General features: G+C 44.4%; 1 protein-coding gene across 2 annotated transcripts; it reads right to left on the reverse strand.

The window, feature by feature from the left end:
- Positions 1-4,985: 4,985 nt before the first annotated feature.
- On the reverse strand, positions 4,986-18,893 carry GJA5 (gap junction protein alpha 5). 2 transcript variants are annotated; one of them, XM_026083440.1, is made up of 3 exons: positions 18,730-18,893; positions 6,746-7,885; positions 4,986-6,011 (listed from the first exon to the last, which is right to left on the reverse strand). In XM_026083440.1, exons 2-3 carry the CDS (start codon positions 7,831-7,833, stop codon positions 5,972-5,974), a joined length of 1,128 nt encoding a protein of 375 aa, XP_025939225.1. In that variant the 5' UTR covers positions 7,834-7,885; positions 18,730-18,893; the 3' UTR covers positions 4,986-5,971. The 2 variants fall into 2 exon arrangements, with proteins under 2 accessions (XP_025939225.1, XP_025939226.1); XM_026083441.1 differs by having other exon boundaries at positions 4,986-7,885.
- Between the last annotated feature and the right edge of the window lie 1,708 nt (positions 18,894-20,601).

Consider the following 20,601-nt stretch of genomic DNA (forward strand, 5'->3'; position numbering starts at 1 on the left):
AGCTGTTGCCTCACAGGAGCTTATCACGTGCCAGATGGATGGAGTTTGAGCCTATGTAATATAGAAATAAAAAAAGAAAAAAGGATTGCCCAATTTACTAATAAAATGTAGACACCTCAAGGGAGGAACATTTAATGTGGTAGTCTTACAGTCCTCAGTCCAGAAATAAGTTTAAATGAATGAGTAAATATTGCAGCTTTTCAGAATTTTGCTTCCTGGCTTGCTCTGGGGGAATGCTTCTTGGCAACGAACACAGTATGATTGCTTTTATTCATCCAGAGACTAGTGCTTTCGTGTTAATAGGTAGGATAGGAAACCCTGCTTTAGCTAGGCAGATTGCGTTAGAGGATGGGGGAGTATGTTTTATGCCTGAGTCTGTGTGCTTTCACTACATTCATGTTTGTGAAGTGTAGGGGCTTGCAAGGATGTTATGAAACCTTCTGTGTAGGAGCACAAACTGGTGAAAAGTATAAAGTATTTACGTTAAAAAAATGCTGAGAAATTAGAATTTTCCCTGGGGGGGGCTCTGTGAGCAGTCAAGAAAGTGGGGTCTTCTTCACCCCTTATCTCCATTTACCTTTTTGCAGTATTCATGGATGGTTTTAGAGGATTCCCAGATACATTTCAGGCAGAGCACAGAGCCTAGTGAAAGGGAGCTAAAAATGTATTTAATGTAACCACTGTTTCCACCAGCAGATTACTAGTAGATCGCAGTTTTCTGAGATGTTTACTCTTACTGATTTAACCAATATGTATCTTTAAAACATTTTTCTGTGAATTTATTACATATTCTCCAGTGGAGGTGTGTTGTTTGGTTTGTGATTGGCAGGATTAGTTACACAATATTGTTTGTGCTTCCGGTGACTTGAGAAACACATGCAGCCTCTGGGGTGAATATTTACCCAAATTAATTTAAAATTTAGTTTCCGTGAATGACATTCACTTTCTGAGAACTCTAATGCCCGTCAAATTCAATTGCCCAAATGTCTGTGGGAAACCAGTAGTGGTATGTGAATGTTGTCTCAGCAAATTCATTTTAAAATATGTAAACGAATGTTCACTGGAGGAAAAATGAAGTATTTTTGCATTAGTTGTCTAGAGTGAGTATTATAAACTCGTTTGATCCTCTTTCTTTTTCTGTCATCACATTTCCATGATAATGTTGTAGATATATACCTGGTATTGAAATTCCTGTGGTCCCCAGAAAGATCTTCAATAATCTAGACCATATAAGCAACAACCACTTAAGGCAAAAAGCAAAGCTACTAATTTTAGTACTTTAAAGTGTAGTTATAAGTAATTTTCCCCCCCGAAAAGTGTATCTTAAGAAATTGCCGTGCTCCGTCCTTATTCTCAGCCCATCTGCGCCTCTTCTGCTGCTGTTAACCTAATCACTGAAACGTTGCTTTTTATTCACAGTCACGTGTGTGTGTCCAAAAACTGGCATATGCCATGTATAGGGTACCTCGCTGTAATCCATATTTGGGAGGAGGTGCCAGAAATCCTTTGGGCAGTTGGGCAGAGGTTATATTGGGAAAAGGGGGAGGAGACCTGGTCCTCACTCGACTGCTAAAGGTAAATGTTGACCAGTCCCTTTCTTGGTGTTTCTTACAGCAAACCAGTCCTAGTCACAGCTGGAGATCACTCATTGTGCTACCAGCTCTTTCAGCCCTGAGAGCTGGATGTGACATAAGCTCACTGCAGAGCTCCATGCCCTTGTGCCACATCACACAAGTACTGGTCCCCCCAACCTTTGTTTTCTTTAACATCTTCCAGGTTAATATTAGAGCCCTGAACAGGGCTGCTTGGGGATATTTATTTATATATTTATTTATTTGCCATTTGTAAAGACGCTGCTGCCATTTTCTGTCATTGTTTTTGCCATTGGGAAATTCTGATTTTTGTGTACCTGATGATGGTTCACAAGGTCAGAAGAAAAGCATCAGATTTCTGTGGTAACTTTGCTGAGCAGAGAAAAGCAGTAGTGAGGTTTAACTGAAACAGTGACACAATATCCCTTCTAATGCCTTTCAGCTTCATTCCAGTTTTTAAAGTCATTCTTACTTGCTTGGATAGGCAGAAGATAGTGCCAGCTACTTTTGGGCCCAGAATGAGAGAATCCATATGTGCCATCCGTACCTTGACTCTCTTGCTGAGCTCAGGCTTGAAAGTACTCCTGCCATCCTTTCGGCATGACTGCATTGCTGCTGAGGCACTAGTTAGAGAGTAGTGACAGAGGGGACTCCCCGGGGGACAGCAGTTCCACTTGTCTTTCCCATAGGCCCAGGCCTCCTGGGAGGCAGCAGCAGCAGCATTGGCCTGGGAACTGTGCCTCTACAGCTCCCACTGATGCTGGCAGTCTGCAGAGCTCAGCGTTGCTGTGGAGCAGACTCTTTCCTATGCTAACTTCTTGAATCATGAATTTCTGTATTTCTCATTCTTTGGCCATTTGCAGTCCAATCAAGAATGTTCTCATTATTCCTATGAACATCTGATCCTTTTATTTTTCTTGTTTTTTGGATCTTCCTAAGTCCTTGGCCTCAATGATCTATTGTGGAAAAGTATTTGAGGTGAGATGGTGTAGTCTGGCATTTTTTTGCCTGTTGCCTTTTAACAGTCTTAAATGTTATCAGCGCTGAGTTTGCTTGAGTATTGCCTTGCTCACATATTCTGAAAGAGGAAACAACTTGCTTCATTTGCATGCTCTATATCAGCCATTACTTTTAAGTAACCCTCTCAGGTTCTCCCTGATTTGTCTTTTAGCTTGCTAAACTGTCCCACTATGCTGTTTGGAGAGAGGAGAGGGACTACAGGCATGAGCTTGTCTTGGTTCCTTGCTTTGTTAGTTTTGGCATTCTATGTATTTTTAAATATAGCTTTTCCCTTTATAGGAATAAATATTTTGGTTTTAAGAGCTTGGTGAAATGCAGTTTTTCCTGCTCTCCTATCTTAGACTTAGCAGCTGATTAATAAATAGCTTTAGAACAGGATTGACTTCTGGCTACTTCAGACACCAGTTAGAGGAGGCAATGCTGAAGTGATTTGAAGTGTACTGAAGAAGACAACTGGAGACAGTGTATTTTTATTGTATGCCAGTTCTATTCTGGAGAATTCCGAGTTTTCAGAGACTGAGCTAACCCCAACAGGTAAGACTCTCAAGAAATGAGGGGCAAGTGCAGAATGAAATGTTCTCCCATGTTCTCTTTTTTCCCCCCAGCGTATGGTCTTCATAATGCTGCTGGTTAAAGATTGAGTGCCTATCCAAGGACTGAATTTAATAAATAATATTTATTTAGCTCACAACTATAAGATTGTCCATCCATCCATCCATCTGGTACAAAGCAATAAATATTAAATCTGTCTGAAATGACAGGCCAGTGCCTCTATTCACTGGCTGAAGTAAATATGCTCCTATTGTGGTATGATAGCCCAGACGGCCTTGACAGTGGTTTCCAAGAATCGTAAGTTTCTGGTCTGTCATCAGTGCAAACAGCCATCCATCAAATATTCCCCACTTCTTATATCTAGAAGACAGAACCAGTGGGGCTTTAAGAAAAGAGTGGCAGCAGGGGGCTATCTGCTTTGATGCATGTGTTCCCTAGGCTGGGAGACAGAGAGCTGGGATGGTTGTACTCCTGTGGTCTCGAAGATCATCAAAACCCCACCTGTGAACATGCTTAGATTCTACAAGACTGAAATATGATAGAGAAGATCCATTTTTCAGCCATACCCTACTGTCCAGCAGAGATGCTACACCTCTGAGTGCCCATAGCATAGAGTTTTAAAATTTGGGCCACTGCTTGTCATAAACCACGAATAGTTTATTAACCAGGCCTGGATTAGTGCTTGCATAGAATCTTTCTAAGGAAAAACTAGCTGTGAATATGTTTTAATAAGCTCCTGACTTATTCATTGCATATTTCTCCCAGCAAGGCTGCATCCTAAGGGACAGACTTGCTCAGGGCTGCACACATGCCAACTGAAAAAACCCAGGCCTGCTAGGACTAATCCTGCCTCCTTGTTACTTTGTGTGGCTGTGGGTGCTGAGATGGCATCCTCCTGTCTGGGCTGACATCCCCCAAGTGATCTTAAAGTGTCCCTGCAGTTTCTCACATAGTTAAAGGTCCTTGTTGTGGTTCTTCATCAAATTCTGATTTCACTCCATATGGCTCCTCTTAGGCTCATTGCTGGGACCCAGTACTTTACCTCTCTCCTGCTTCCCAGCTTGCAGAGTCCCATGGGATGGGAGATTATGTGGAGAGAGGAAGGAAAGGCACTTCCTGTGGGTGGACAGGATGATGCAAGGTCAGGAGAAGGGAGCCTGTGAAAGCCAGAAATAAGGGAACAAGAGATGAGCATCAGATTTGGTACAGGAAGGGGAGGCATGAGCTGGGGACAGAAAGGGTTTTCTTTGGACTGGACAACTGCATCTTAAGATGTAGTTTCTACAGGAACTCTTTGCAGAGATGGTTAACAGTGGACTCTGCCTCTCTGGACCTCACCTCTTAAAAAGCCTTTCAAGGCGTGTTACTGCTTTGACTTTGATGGACAACAGACTGGATGCTCAGGGGACAGGTTTTGCTAACCTTTTCCTGCTCAGTTGGCCTCACATCACAGGTGGCCTCTCTGGGTATAGAAGTGTGCTAAGGGAGGCATGCAGGGAGTATTTCCATTGCTACAGTCAGAGCTGCTGATCTCTGGCCAGCTTTTTCCATTCTTCCTTGGTATTGCAAAGCAGGCAGGGGGGCTGCAGGGGGTTTCTGTTTGTGGACCAGCCAGTCAATCAGTCATTCTCAATGTTGATTATTTACCCCCCTGGCCAAGCCCTCTCTTCATTCCTGCCACTCTGGGCAAAGGGGATTTTTGTGATCTCTGAGTGGCTGAGGCTGGTGGGCAATCTGATCGATGCTAGCAGCTCATTCTCAGCCATGTGAGAGGTGAAACACCAACAAGAAGAGTTGAAGTTATAACTTTATTAGGACAAACCTAGGCACAATTGACCACAATCTCATGTTAAGGAGAGCACGCAGGTCTTTTCAGGATTAAAAAATACGTGTATGAAAAACACCTTACAAACAAAAAACCTTTTTTCCGCTCTGTGAGTGACAATGTATGTATGTGTACAGGGAACTGTACCAAATCTAACAATGTATCAGGAACAAGCATTCACAAACCCTTTCAACAGCCCCTATGAGAGGGAATGGCTCAGCCCTCTCATAAGCTAGTCCCAGGCCGTATGCTCACACAGTCCAGTGTTGGGAAGCTACGGCCTGTTTCTGAAAGGGCAGTGCAGGGTAAACAGAAGGGAGCAGCTTGGATCTGGTTAGCGTATCTCTGTAAAAGAAGGATGTCAGCTCTGCAGTGAGGAAACGTGTCTGGAGTGGGAGCTGCCTAGAGACCTCATCCACCAGACTCACTGTGCAGTGTTGGCCTCCAACAGCTGCACTGCATGGCTACAGTGGTGGAAAGAGCTGGTCCATGGCTGGTTTCTTAGGCTATGTGCACTAGGGATGGAGTGGAGACAAAGAGGATCCAATGGCAGAACAGGGACCTGTCATGAGGACAAATATCATGGCTTGCACTGACTGACAGGCTAGAGAGAGCAGCTGAGAGCTAAATGCTGTGTGGGGCCTGGAGAGGACTCTTGCTCCTTGCAAATGATGCTGAAGTGTTTTGGCAGGGCAGTGAGGAGAGGACACAGGCCGTACCCCTTCTGCAGATAAACAGAGGACGTTTTTCTCCCAAGTTGGCAGCTGGTAGCACCTTTTCAGCAGCATTCAGGTTGCTTGAAAGATGAGTTTAAAAAGGGGGAAAAATCACTTTGTTTCCACATGATAATTCCTCCTTTTTTTTTTACTAGTAGAATATATGTTCTCACAGGAGAATCTCCATTTCTATTAATGGATGTCTTGCTTAGAATTGATGACATAAATATCTTGGGAAAATTCCATAGCCTTCATCAGCTGGTCACCTAACCAATATCCCAGAGCTCCTGGGGCCAGTCCGCTTTTCTGAAGTAGGAATGAGAAAGGGATTTTAAAGTTAGACACGAGGCAATGGCATTTGGGGGACCATGGGCAATCCTTATCTATGGGAAGAGTTATATACACAGTGTCAAAAATTCAAGTAGGATTTACTGTATAGGTAAACTGGTATAAAATATCGGGGCTCAAGAAGAGAGAGGGAGGCTTAGAAAGAGAGAGAAAAAAGCAGAAGAGAAAGTCTTTCTTTTAGAAAGCCTACCAATGTGTTTCTGTCCCTTGCAGGTGAGAGAAGCATTAGCTTGGTATAATTGCTAAGCTGATGTAGCAAATGTTAAATGGACACCAAAGCAGATGCAAGGGGGTTGAGGTTCAGTCTGTTGAATATAGTGTTGCAGTGGATAGCTGGCCTCATGTTTGAGTGAGTCTGCTAGCCAGCTCTACCAGTTTGCAGCTAAGGACAGCACGTCCCCAATCCCTATGGGTCCCATGAGATGTGAGGATGGCCCTGCTTGCCCGTATTTTCATCAAGAGGGTGCCTCTCTTCAACCTCCAGGTGTGTGTCCCCCAGTGGCTGCCTCTTTCTTGAGGTGTGAGGAGTGCTGTCTGCAATATGGCAATGACGTTCACTGATAAGGAGCAGGAGGGTGTTAAAAGAGAGAGAGGTTAGTGGCAAGAGCCTGGAGTCCACCTTGCAGAAGTTTACTAAGCACTGAGAGTGTTCCTCATCCCTGGAGATAGGTCACACAGACAAATCATCTGACCTAGCCTTACTGCTGGCACGGCTGGTCTTGCTGAATCGGCGTTTCTCATTGAAGTAGTTCTCGGGGAAGGCAGGCGCTGCACATTCATTGACTACCTCTGGACTTTCCACATAGCTGGATTTAATGAAGGGCCCTTCGCTGGCAGCATCCTCCTGACCGTGGACCCTCTCGGTGGCGAAGTTGGCAGTGTTCTGCTGGGAAGCCATCTTGTTGCTGAAGGGGCTGATGAACTTCCCATTGGGACTTGCCAAGCACTGATTAAAATCTGGAGGGGGAGTGTACATCTGGGCCCTCTCTACTTGTGGGGCAGACTCCAGTCTGCCGGGGGCTGTGCTGGGGCTGGGTTTGTAAGCCCGAGAGCACTTCTCTTTGGCTTTTTTCCAGCCCAAGTGGTACAGCTCAGCCAGGCTGAGGAATAGAGAGAGCACTGCCACAGCCAGCATGAAGACAATGAACACGTTCTTCTCGGTGGGCCGGGAAACGTAGCAGTTGACAGGATGAGGGCAAGGTGCCCGCTGGCAGATATATAGAGTCTCCAGGAAGATCCCATACAAGATGTACTGTCCAACAATAAAGGCCACTTCCATGGCGGTGCGAATCAAAATGCTGTAGACGTAGGTGTTCAGCAAACTGCCCCTGAGTATAATTTTGCCTCCTGATTCATCCCAGCAAGACTGCTCGGCCTTCTCTGCCACAGGGCACTTCTGCTGGTAGTATGTGTCACCACTGTTTTTCATCTCCCGGGCCTCTGTTTCTGCCTCCTTCATCTTCCTTTTCTCTTCCATGCGCACTGTGTGCATCGCGTGGCCCATGTAAACCAGAGATGGAGTGGAGACAAAGATGATCTGGAGAACCCAAAACCGGACGTGGGAGATGGGGAAAGCCTTGTCATAGCAGACGTTCTCACAACCGGGTTGCTGGGTATCGCACATGAAGTCAGACTGCTCATCCCCCCACGAGGACTCGGCTGCTGTACCAAGTACCAGCATCCGGAAGATGAAGAGTACGGTCAGCCAGACTTTCCCCACCACTGTGGAGTGTTTGTGGACCTCCTCGAGGAACTCTCCCAGGAAACTCCAGTCCCCCATTTTTGCTCACCAGGAAGGTGAGAAGCCTTCAAGGGAAACTCAGACACAGCCTCTGTGGGAGAAAATGAACAGAAGAGAGATAGTGGTTCTAAGAAAGGTTAGGAAATGCCCTACCAGGCATCTATGCAGTGAAATGGCTTATTTTGTGTCAAAGAAAATGTGAGGTTTTTTTTAACCTGACATAAACGAGTTTTGTTTTGCTGAAAACTTGTTTCACATCCATCAAAAACAATGTGCTGGGGTTTTTTTTGGTGCAGCTTACTGAAACAAAAAAAGACTTTTTTGCATAATCCAACTACAACCTGTTAAATGGGCTGATAAAATTTTTGAGGGTGACCCAGATTTTCTTCTTGGTTCAGAAAGTCCTTTCACTGTGGTCGGCATATTGCCTCCTCAATGGACTGTGTAGTTAAAGCAATATTCATCTGTCTGCAAACTGTATGCTGGGAGTCCTTAAGTGGACTGATCCTCTGGGAGATAAGACTGGAGCCTACAGGTCAGTCTGAGCAGTGCCTTGGGGCTTTTATATGTCTGCAGCTCCTATTGACTTTGTGTAATATCTGCACAGACATATGGAACGAGAAGTGCTCACAGCACTGGGCTTCATTTTTGAGCTTGGTGCTACCACTAAAAGAAATGCATAGAAAGCCTTCCTGTTGCCCACCTGCCCCTTGCCCATGGGTTTTGCTTTGGTTTTGCAGTGTCGCTAGCTCCAAGTGTTTCAGTCGAGTCACAAACGCTTTTGGGAGTAGCAAAGACTTCAGTGAGCTGTGCCCGTCTTGTAAACCTAACTCTGCTGCCAGCCCTGCCATACCTGTCTGCCTGTAGAGGGAACTGCTGCAAAATCTAAGTTGTGGGTTTTGCTCCGTCTCCTTTCCTTAAACTCTGAAACAAAACTCTCAGTTCAAATTACACAAACAAACAATCAAAAAAGCCTCCCTTGAAACGCCTCTCAAGAAATGCCTCCAAAGGACTAGCAGCTCCTGGGAACTGCTGTTCAGTAGGTGGTCTGATGAGAGGAAAGGTAAGGTAGGCTGGTAGAAAGATTGCAATTTCAGGATGCAGCAGAACCTGCTTCCATTTTGTTTCCGACTCTGACAGACTGCTTCTGGCCGAGTCACTTAACCTTCTGGATAAAAAGAGAATGATGGGTTTAATCCATCCTTCGTGTGGCTCTGTGGGAGTGCATGAGAGATCATTTGATTCAGTTACATTCACCATACTTACCTTCCCGGGGCACTGTGAAGCTCTCCCCTGTGCATGAACCAAGGGCTAGGTGCTATAAAGTGCACAGTATTACCTTGGAGATAATGTTCTCTCACAGTCACACTTTTTGAAAATGCTCTCTTAATAAATAAATGAAAAGCTTAATAATTGTCAAAATGAAATATCAAAAGCCACTAGACAAAGTAAATCCCCAAGCTGTAGGGACCAGAAGTGTTAACTCTCCTTCTTTATTGTCCCTTGTCTTGTCTTTAAGAACCAGTTGTTTTTACTGTGCAAAGAACGGCTGTGGAGAGCAGACACTGTTAAATGCTGAAAATTCACTGCAGCAGTATTGAGATTTCCAGTGTGCAGAAGCTGGAGAACACAGAGATGCGATTGTTGTGGGAACAAACCTCCCCTCCCTGCCAGTTATGTAACTGATACAATTTAACATAGCAGTGCATGCAATTTATACCATCAAAAGTTGAATCCTTAAACTCCTGTCGCTACTGAATGCTGCCCTGATGAAAGCCAAGGATTCCCCCAGGTAAGGAGACGGGAGGTGATCATTTGCTTCTTCCTCTGCATGTTGGGATCTGTGTGAGAATGGAGAAAGAGCATACCAGGAAGCAAAAGATAGGCTCTGGCTCTTTCCTGGCAGGAATGCTGCAATCATGCTAATGTAGATCCTGGTTTCTGCTTGGAGTTATATAGAAGCTGTTTCATCTGCTGCCAGCCCAGAGCCGGAAAAGCAGTAACACAGAAAATCAATTAATCGTTCTGGAAAATCATCTGTTCTTTCAGACTCTCCCTTTATCTGCACTGGTAAAAATGGTGAACCTGAAGGTCTGTCCTGTCTTCTGAACTTCCTGGCTTTGGTGTAGTTACTGCATTCTGGAGAAATTAGCATCATGATTTGTCCTGTGAGCACCTAGAGTAGCCAAGGGATTAAATATAGGCAGATAAATCAGTGATGGGAAATATTTAAAGACAGTTGCCTGTACTGTATTACTGAAATCAGCATCATTTTCCTTGCAGAGTGCTGACATGGCAACCACCTACCTAGACTTTGCTGCACTGGTGTGTCCAAGGTCCGGTGTGCTGTAGCACAGCTACACATGTGGAGTACTCCCTGTGGGGCAGCATGATCAATGGTCTCCCCATTTTTCCATGTGAGTATGTATTGTTTGCAGGTGTCCCTATGGCTTCTGCTGTTGCTAGTTGACTGGCTGCCTGTTCTTGATTCACCTTGCTCATTAGGGTAAAAATGAACAAAGTTCTCCCTGATTGCAGCAAGGCTGAGTTTTCTATGTTGCCATGCATGTTTGGAATTGCAGACCAAGCACGTCTTCACATTGGTTCTACCCAGGTACAGGGTAGAGGTACAGGGCAGGTACAGTTTGAGGTGTTACCATGGCTTGTGTTTTTCAGGGAAGGCTGCTACACTAGGCGCTTGCAGATTGTAAAACTGAAATGCACAGAACATGAAGTTGGCAAACTTAAATGCAAGAGCAGTCCAGAAATAAAAAATGGCAATGGGCATGGGAGTAACAATAATTTACTTGTCTCACACATGTGTAATTTTTTCTAAGAGGAGGTGTTATCAGAATGGTCCAAGGTTGACAGCTGTGGGGCTTAGACTGGATTTTAGGGCCATTCCCTCTGCTCTTCCCTGCTGGCTGCTCCCCTGCACAGGCTGTTTAAAGGAAGAGCTGCTGTCTGAGAAGCACGTGTTACCCAGAGAGCTAAATATCTCCTCCTATGCTTGCTTATGGCACAACAGAGAACCAGGTGGCTGCTGCAAGGAGGTAGGCGGAAAGGGAGGGTGGGTTTCTGATACCAAGAGAAGGTCGTTTCCCTCCCAGTACTGCATACATGGCTTAGCTGTTCTTTAGTTTTAGTGAGCTGTCCTGCCAGTGCTAATCCAAGAGCATCCTAAAACAACAGAAGAACGCATCTAGTTGTCTGTTGGCAGCAAGCAAAGAAGCATGGTTATCACCTCCTGACAGCTTTTTCTGGCTCTGCAGGACTGTCTCTGACTTAACCTTTCTCCTCAGGGCTTTACTATTCTTGGGAATTTTCCATATAGTTCCTTTTCCTCTTTCCCAGACCACTGTTATCCCCACATGCTTTTACCTCTCAGCATGTGAGCATCTGTGGCCTTTTATATTCCTAGTTTGGACTTAATTGGACAAATCTGGTTTCACTCTGGTGTGACTCAGCAAAAAAAAGCTCTGGGTATCTTTGCAGGGTCTCAGCACCTGATACCAGAATGTCTTCACAGGAAAGTTGTGCATATTCATGCAGACCCTTGGACTGTGCCACTGCACTGCTGTGCTTTTGCCCGATAGCTTTCTGCTGGGTCAACAAAGTTGTGCGCAGTCATGAGATCTTGGCAACAGGGAATGTGTATGTGACAAAGACCAGCTTTGCCCGGCACAAACCCAATGATGTGGCCATCCTGGCTTAATCATCACTTGGAATGCTATTAAAGCTGGGGAAAACCAAATATCAAGGCTGCAGACCAGGCGTGGAATCCACCCAGCTCCAGGCCTTGTGACTGCCAAATTCCAAGATAAAAATACCCCTGCAGAGATGGCACCTGCTGGTATGCCAGGCTGGCTTGCAAACAAATTACTGCTGCTTCCTATCCTTTTTTGTGTTACCTTCTTCTGTGGGAGGGTAAGTGTTTGTAGCTCTCAGAGCAGTTTTGCCCTTCCTGTTTATGATGCCACATGATCTGAATGACAGGCAGGCGTTTTGCATCACTGCTTCTTGCTCTGGCAGATGCACTGGTTCTGGTCAAACTAGCCATGGCTTCAGGGAACAGCTGGGAAATTCACACCAAAGAGGCAGGCAGACTGTTCCTGCCATGTGAATGTTTTCCCTACACAATTCTCTTCTCAGTATAAGCCTATTTCCCCAGGGATTGCTAGGAATCTACTGGTTTCCCCCTCTTTAGAAGACAGGCGAGACTATCAGTAGAGATATAAATAGCTGAGCTCAACACTTCACAGTAACTTTTCCCACAAGGAAGGTGACAGGAGGACGCCATCTCTGCAGGATGTTTCTAAAATAAAGTGGAGAGCCTGATTATAGCATTGTTTCTGCGCTCTCTCTCTCAGCGCACCTCTTCCCCTTGGCAGGTCCCAGACACACTCAGAGAGGCTCTCCGAGAAAGGCCTGTTTGTGTGAGGGAAGTGCGGTTCCCAGAGAGGAAAAAAGGAATGAATTCAAAGCCATTATATTTTTGCCTTGATGCCCTTGTGTATTTGATAATAATCAGACTTCCCAACCAACTTTAAACCTGGTGCATGAGACGTTATGAACAGGGTCATGCGACAGACACAGCCCTGGTGTATGGAGGCCATGCAACAAGTCCCCCACTTCTGAGGTACCAAATGGACAGGGAATCATATCTGTTAAGCACTGGGCATGAAAGATTTGACAGCCTGCTTTAGTTGGAGCATCCAGGCCGGTTGTGGCATGGTCAATGCCTAGGAATTGCTTGTGGCCTCCCTTCCTCCAGCTGTCACCTCCTACCAGCTCCACTGGAGTGTGTGGCACAACAGATAGCTACCGCAGGTGTACCTGGGTGGAGATCTTTTCCCTGGGAAAGCATTACAAACTGTCAGGTTACAGCCAGGCCTGAGTGGTCCCAGCACTGCAAAACTGGCTGTTCACACTTCTAGACACTTAGGAAGAACACTTTCAGCTCTGCCACTGGAGAGCGTAGTTAATACTGATTTTTTTATAAAGCTATACCTTTCACTTAAAGATCTCTGGCCCCCTGTTAGCAGTAGCTCAGTCTCACAGCATCCAGCAGGGTGCAGGTACTGTCACCTTTGTCTTGCAAATGATCACTGGGGTATAGAATGAGAAAAACTTTCTTCAAGGTCACTGTCAGTAGCAGCATGGGGGCAGAGCTCAGGGCTTGTGACTTGCAAACCTGTGTCCTTTTTTCTGTGCAGCACTGCCTCTTGGACTTCACAACAGCAACACAAGGCTGCTTCCACAAACTCCATCACAGACCATAGCTGCAGGGCAAACTGACACCCTTCTGTCTTGTGTCCTAGGACAATACTCTCTTGGATCTGAAAGGTGTCCCTCTCATTCTACCCGTCTATTGCAGGCACACCTGGCACTACCCTTCTGTAACAGGCACACAACCAGAGGGGTGCTTTCCTAAGAGACGAGTGTCTGTTATTTCTGACAGAGCCCACAGCCGGGATCAGTGCCCAAAAGGAAGAAGCAACCTTTTCAGTACCAGTGTATCGTGCTCCTTTGTTGCTAAGATCCAAACAGGGAGGCTTTTGGGGGCATGTGGCTTACAACACTATAAGATGAATAAAGCTAGAACTGCATTCTCCAGAGTGGGTGCGATGCTTTGAATTCCAGAGGCTTCTCAGGGCTTTGGGACACAAATTGATCCTAAAGCCCACCTCAGCCTGTATCTTTTTGTTCACTGCTACTGATGTTGGCTCTTTCTTATGTGTACGATGGATGAACAGTGACCATTGTCATCCAAACACTATCCCTCTGGCATCATATGCATGAGCATGTGCTTATGATAAGTTTCAGCCTGAAATAGGCCAGTTCTTTAGCCAGTTTTGTAACTCTGATCTATGCATGGATCTGAACTGTGTTCATACTCCTTTATGCTTAAAAAAATGGACTGGCACATTTATGTGGGTTTCTTTCTAGTTTCTTGGGTTAAAAATCCTGTGCTGGAATCAGCAGCAAGGACAGTGATTGTGATTCCTGTGCTTGAATCAAATGGGGAAGACAGAGCTGTGTTAACAGCTTCTGTCCTAGAAGACAGCCATCCAGGCTCTCTTGTCTTTCTGCTCACCCTGAGTTAACTGCAATTTCTGGAAGGGTCGTGCTGGTATCCAGACCATTGGCCTTGCTTGCAGTTGCAGACAGCTTGTTATTCCTTGATGAGGTGTCCTTTCCCCCTGCTCTCCAAATGTGGAGGATCTCAGAGTTCATAAAAAAGAGAGTGGGTGAGAAGATAAAGGAGTTGAATGACCTGTCACCTCCTGAACACACACATACCCTGACACACACAGAGACACAGACAGAGGGAGATCACTCAACACCTCCAAGTGTATACATTAGGGATGTGTTACACACACAGATGACAGTGTTACGTAGAATATTTTCATCTGAAGTGGTAGTAGAAACTGCAGAGTCTTCCACTTTGCTAAATTCTTATTATTTGTCTATCCAGGACATCTACTGCTTTTTTTTTTTTTTCTTGGCCAGGGTCCAACTTTGCTTCAACATATACAAACCTTAGGGCCAAGATCTGCCTGATGTAGACGCTGGAGACCAAGAACAGAAGAGACCTTGAACTCAGGTGAGTCAAGCTGAGGGCTGAATGTGGCCCATGGTGTTTGAAAATCCTGCTTCGAGTAACTACATGATAGCAGTATCCAGGCTTGCATTTGGCATGCAGGGACCCCTCAGATTCTCTTGGGATTCTATCTATGCCTTACAAAAGTGGGCCCTTAGCCCAACAAATGCAATAAAACTGGACTTGGTGTAAGCCAAGTAAAGCCTCGCATGTGCTTTTTTTAGGAAAAAAAGCAATTCTCTCTGAAATAAATGCTGCAAACAGGCAAATGGATTTTATTCAGCTTACTGCTTAACTAACAGCATGAAGAACATCCAATTCAGGATTACAGAGCTTGGTGCTCTTTACAGTATCTTTATCTCTGTAAGGAGAAGCTAACTTATATGTATTTGCGGTTGATACTAAATTGGGCAGTGATGAATACACTGAGATGACAGCCAAACAGGGCAAAGGGAGTGCCAGAGAGTAGAAACATGCTGAGAAATATCGGGACTGGCTTAGGAAAGCAGTTCCCAAGCTCTGCTGAGAGAAACTGTTCGTAAGCACTGTGTAGTCAGTAGGGGTGGCTGGTATAAGGAAACATGGAGGTGATAGTAGGCACCACACTGAATGCAATATGGCAACAAAAAAGCCGTCTATGTGATTTTAGGCTGGTCCATAGACTGCAAATGATGCCTGTCAGAACAGTGTTGAAAAAAACAGTGAAGGGACTGGAGAGGTAATGGGAGAAGGAGAGGGCTCTTATTCACAGACTTTCTCCATCTTTTACCTCTGCACGCCACCATGTTTCCTGTCCCTTGCCTGTCCCTTCCCAGTTTTTCCCTTACAGCTGAGCTCCCCATTTGGAGCCCTGCCTCAGCTTTTCAGCAGTTTTGACTGCTTAACTCTTTACACTGCCCAGTTGTTAATGTTTTCAGCTTTAGAAAGGGGAATTTTTCAGCGACTATCTACTTCCCACTTAGTATCAAGAGCCTTGTCAAATCTCATTCTTTCTTTCTTTCTTTCTGATTTGTAGGATTCTCTTCACACTTTAACCTGATTGCTGTATCCTCGCCTCCAAGTATTTCATTTCTCATTCGGGAAGATGTCTGGCTATAGCTTGTGAGTGGGTTACTTTATATACTCAGTGTGTGTATATATATATGCACACACACACCTTTTAAAAAAACCCCCAAACTAATATTAAATTTGCAAAACCAAGCAGCTGGGAGTTAGTTTTCTAAGCAATCTTAATTCAATCTCTTTGTGCCTGTGCCTCATGGCTGTGAGTCTTTAACCACATCCTCACATTGTCACCTCATTCTTTGCACAGGATGCCTGCCTTATTCCGTGCCAGCCTGGTTGGGGCTTTCTTGAACAGCAGCTATTCAATGTTTTGTTTTCTCTTCATTGTTCAGTAGGTGGCCTGTGCCTCATTTACTGTACATTATTCAAGTCCTGTTCTAAAGACAGAATTATTAGTTTCCTCATGGGGTTTCCTATGGCTTTCATCACAACAGTATCTGATTGCTTCACAATTATTAATTTACTTATTTTCATCACCACCCGGAGGTGAGGAGATGGTATTATCCCAACTTTACAGCTCAGGAACTAAGGCAGTGAGGGATTAAGATAAAAAATGTTCATTAATTCTGAAAGCTGGTTGGAGATGCTGCTAGTCTGTTTTTTTCTTTCAGTGTACTTAGCATTATACAACATATGTTCAAAGCACAGCTCTCTTCAGTTAACACTGGAGTGGGAAAGTTTATCATTTCCATGAGTTAGACCACATCTAAAAGTCAGGCATCCAGAAAGTGAGAGACACCATTTAGGGGTCACTTGTGAAGAAATGTGGCTTAAGTGATTTCCCCCAATATAACATAGGAAATTGGAGTAAGAAGTGGGAATAAAATCCAGTCCTCTTAGAAAGCTTTATGTTAAACTGGAGACTTTTTTTTTTTTTCTCATCTTGCTTTTCTCTCCTTTCTTCACTGGACATCTGAATGCAGCAAAAGACCCTGCAGCTGTGCAGCAGTTGCCCTGGCTGGACAGTCCCATTTCCAGAGCCACCCTATGACCTAATCAAGGCACCCCTCAGCTTTTCCGCTTCTAAGGTGGAAGAGTTTCATTTGGAAATTTTTGACTGTTCTTATTGCATGTCTATAATCAAAACATAGTGAAGAAAGATAGGAAAGTAAGTGTAAAACCCTTTGTTCTTACATTAAAAAACACTGCCCCCTCTTTAAAGATACACTAGAGAGACTTAGAGGCATTCATCTCATTACTTACTATATGGCATGGATATTTCTTTGTTTCAGGAAAGAGATGGAGTGTTAGCATATTGTTGACAGAGATCTTTCTGTTTCTTATCAATAACCATAAAATTGATTTCTTTTCCTCTATATGAATTCTTAGCCCAAAGATTGAAGTTTCTATGGTGCCTCCTGGGAACCATTTCTAATTTTAAGCCTCTGTCCTCGTGCCTCATACAATAGCACCCGAGGTGTGGAGCAGTCTCTGAAATATGCTCCCTAATGACATGGTATAGTGCTGAATTACTCATTCCTTCTCGTCTATTTTCAATGCTGCAAGATAAGTCAGAAAACAAGGACAAACGTGCAGAATGTGTGAAATCTCTCTGAAGGTCAAAAAGAGAAGAAAGGCTGGGGTAGGAAGTTCTGTATTTTCTGGCAAGCTTTAAATTCATTCTTCCTATGAAAACCCTAAATACTAAAATATGATAAAATATATTGCTGAGTGGAAAAAAACCCCACCAACAAACGAATATTTATAGTAGCAGGAATACTTAACATAGTTCCCAAGTGACCAGAGTCTGATGAGTATTTTAAACCCTGAACCCTCAGGAATTCTAAACTAGAGTTCCACCCTCAACAAAGGGGGAAAAAAAGTTAGAAATGTTGTGCTTTCTCCTCGGAGTAGATTTTCAAAGGACCAGCAAAAGCAGAATTCCTTGAATTTTGGTGCAAATATAGAAACTGTGTGAGAATTTTGAATAACAGTTTAACCCAATCCTGGCTGCATACACACATGCGCACATCTATTACGTGTGTAAAGTTCTTTAGCCACAAAGGGAGGATCACATAGGCAGCAGTAGGGACATACATACTGCTTCACCAAGGTACTTTGACAAGTTTAGTGATGAGGAAGAGCTCAGCAATTATAGTTCATTCAGTCCATGACTTTCTTGTTTGAGATTTGTCTGGAAATACTATTTATATAATCCTCTGATAGCTTTTACAGTACTTCAGGAACAGAGATACTGCCTCAGTTTACCTGAGCTATTAAAATCCGAAGCCCACAAAACTCATTAGATACTACAAATGACCAATAAAATGCTCCTCTGGGAAATTAAGGGGTCACCACAGATCTGAGGCTGCATCAGAGGTGGCAATTAGCAGACAACCTTTACATTCATTTCCTTTGCTCCTCTCCAGGTGGAAGGATAAAGGTACCATATTCTCAAACTGGAGTATTCTTTGAAACCTGTGGTGGCAATGCTAGAAATATTAAATTATGGAAATGTAATTGAGTAATTATTCCAAGTACAAAAAGGGGACAAAAAGTTAGAAATTAAAATAAAAAGAAGCAAGAAGCTGCTAGTGGAAGAAGGTGTTTGTCCCTCTAGGTCTGTGCGTCTTTTTGCTGGGACTGTCCTGAGCAGTGTCAGGATGGAGAAGAAAGGCATTCCACCCGCAGCACACACAGTACGTATGACTGGGAGACACAAGCAAGGCAATTCTGTACATTTGAGTTGCATTCCCAGTCTCCATGTCACAAAATAGCAGGAATACAATACTCTCAAGGAAAAGAAACTACAATGTTTTGAAGCCGTTCTGCACGCCTTGGAATAGGCAGTTCACACAGATGCTTGATAAAGTGTTTATACCCTGGAAGCCTCTCATGGGTAAGAGTTCCCTTCACCAGCCTCCCAGAGCAGCCTGACAGCATGCTGAGATTGGATCTAACAGAAACTACAATTTGCGCATTACACTGTCTGAGGATATTTGGGGCTTTCATCCTGCTTCCCGGTACATTGAAATGTACGGGTATGCATATTCATTTCAGGGAGGGTCCTCTGTCAGTTCTGTAGCTGCTCATAGCAAAAGGATTTAATTTTTAAAGTGTCCCAAGCCCACCTTTTTACTAGTGGGAATGTTTTGGAGAGAAATGAAAAGAAAAAGTACATTTCTTAAGTTATTTTTGGCCGTCCTTCTTTCCCTGCCTCACCAAGTCCTACTATCTCCTTATGCTGTTTTCCCCTTGAGTCTAACAGCTTGATCCCCTACGGATGCTTCTGCAGTTCTGCTGTTTCCCCCCTCATGCTTACTTACCTGATTTCCAGTATCTTTACTGCTTCTTTCCTTGCTTTAGCACTTTTCCTTTTTATAGTTGAGTGGGGCTGTTTGTTCTTCTCAGTTGCTTGGTTTTATTCCTTTAATATGGTTCTCTCTCTCTTCCTCTCTTTTTCTCCACCCCCTTTCTGTGTCACTTTCTGTCTTCCCCACTGCCTCTCTGTCTTTCTTCCTCTTCTTTCTTCACCTACTTTTATTGTTTCTCCCTTCCCCTCCAGCTTAATGTATTTTCAAACCTAGTTTCCCACTGTTTTTCCTTTAAAGGCTATAGATCTCTTTTCTCCCTCTCCATTCTCAATCTCTCTCTGTGCCACCCTCCCTGTGCTGACATGACGCACTGACTGCTGGCTTTGTGCTGTCCCTTCCAGTTGCCACTACCGCTGTTCCTTGCACCTCCTCCCCAGATAACATGCTATGGTCTAAGCCATCCTTAAACGAGAAGAGAGTGGGCTACCCTGCAGTTATCCCAGCCAGAGTTTAGGAAGGTTCCACACAGGACATCAGCTAAGGATGTTTTTCTGATTCTCTTATGCAAGCGCAGCCAGGCAAAGCAGAGTTCATAAGGAGCAGGGTCCTGCACCTCTCCAAGTAAGGTAGGACTTGCTCTGCTGGCTTGGACCAGGGGCAGAGCGCTGTTGGAGACTTGTCCCAGCAGCACTTGATGCTTCCAAAGGAGGTGTCACGGGCCCTCTTATGAATAAATAGAGAATAAACTACTGATCTGGGGAGGTGTTTTCTGACCCCCACCCCTCACTATCTGATGCATGAGTGTTTCAACCTTTCTAAAAATGCTTTGGACATATCAAGGGTCTGATGTTCTTGTATTTTATGTATGGGCGTCAAATCTAGCTTCTGATTCCTATTAAATATTAGGCCCCAGTGATGAGAGTGGATCTGAGATGCCATCTGGCTTGGACAAGGGCTGGTCTCAAAGAACCAGTGTTAGGAGAATGTGATTTGTGCAGAAAACTGCCGTACCCTGAGAATTGGCTTGCCATGCACAAGGTCTGGTGGACGTCCCTCCAGCAATCCTTCCTGGGCTAGATCTTTCTCATCCAGAATATAGTAGCCAGCAGTCTCTATGCAGCAGCTAGTATAGAACAAGAACTCAATGTGATCCTGAGACTAAAACACAGGGCTGGCAACTCTTCCAGTCTAATCATCATTCTCCCACTAATGTTGCTGTACCCCCCTTAGTCAGAAAATTGAAGGCCTGCCTACACAGGGACAGTGCTGTTCAGAGGCCACTCTGGAGTCATGTCCTATGTGGACACTCTTGCTCTGAAGTAAGAGTGCATCTCCTTTCTGAGAAGGCTAATCTCCCTCACGCAAAATCCTCACCGATTAGTGCAGGACATGAGGTACACTGTAAATTCCCCTAGTAGCTCAGTAAACTCCTAGTATGGAGAAGCCCATAATCATTTACCACTTCATTCTAACTTCAGAGAAAAGGGGAATGTTTCTGGAGTTGTTTTTCCTCTCCCCTGCCTGGCAATTGTATACCTGTGATGAAATTTCATAGGAAGAACATCACTGAATTCTTTAGGTCTTTCTGGAGTAATTCCGTAAAGCATTATTATGTAAAGTCCTATTGATTTTATGCCAGTGAAATTGTCAAGGACTTCACCATAGGAGTATCCAAACAAAGATGTTAATAATACAGACCTAGCTCACAGAGAAGGCTTCGGGTTTGGTTAGTTAAGCCTTGTCAAGTGTTTGTCATGTGCTATAGAGATGCAGTACCTGTGTGAACCATCTGAAATGTAATATCCCCTCCCTGCCATGCTGACATTTTGCTGTACACGCAGGGTGATAAGATCTGATTTTCCTTGCTCACTCCTTGGCCTTTTC

Source organism: Apteryx rowi, unplaced genomic scaffold (genome assembly GCF_003343035.1).
Source record: "Apteryx rowi isolate R43461 unplaced genomic scaffold, aptRow1 scaffold_60, whole genome shotgun sequence".
NCBI lineage: Eukaryota > Metazoa > Chordata > Aves > Apterygiformes > Apterygidae > Apteryx > Apteryx rowi.

Bases quoted from the DNA above. Each gene is read 5' to 3' on its own strand.
- GJA5 (XM_026083440.1), bottom strand. From the start codon at position 7,833: ATGGGGGACTGGAGTTTCCTGGGAGAGTTCCTCGAGGAGGTCCACAAA. The intron at 6,012-6,745 runs GTCAGATGATTT...TTCCTACTTCAG, and splicing joins CGTGCCAGCAGTAAGGCTAG to AAAAGCGGACTGGCCCCAGG.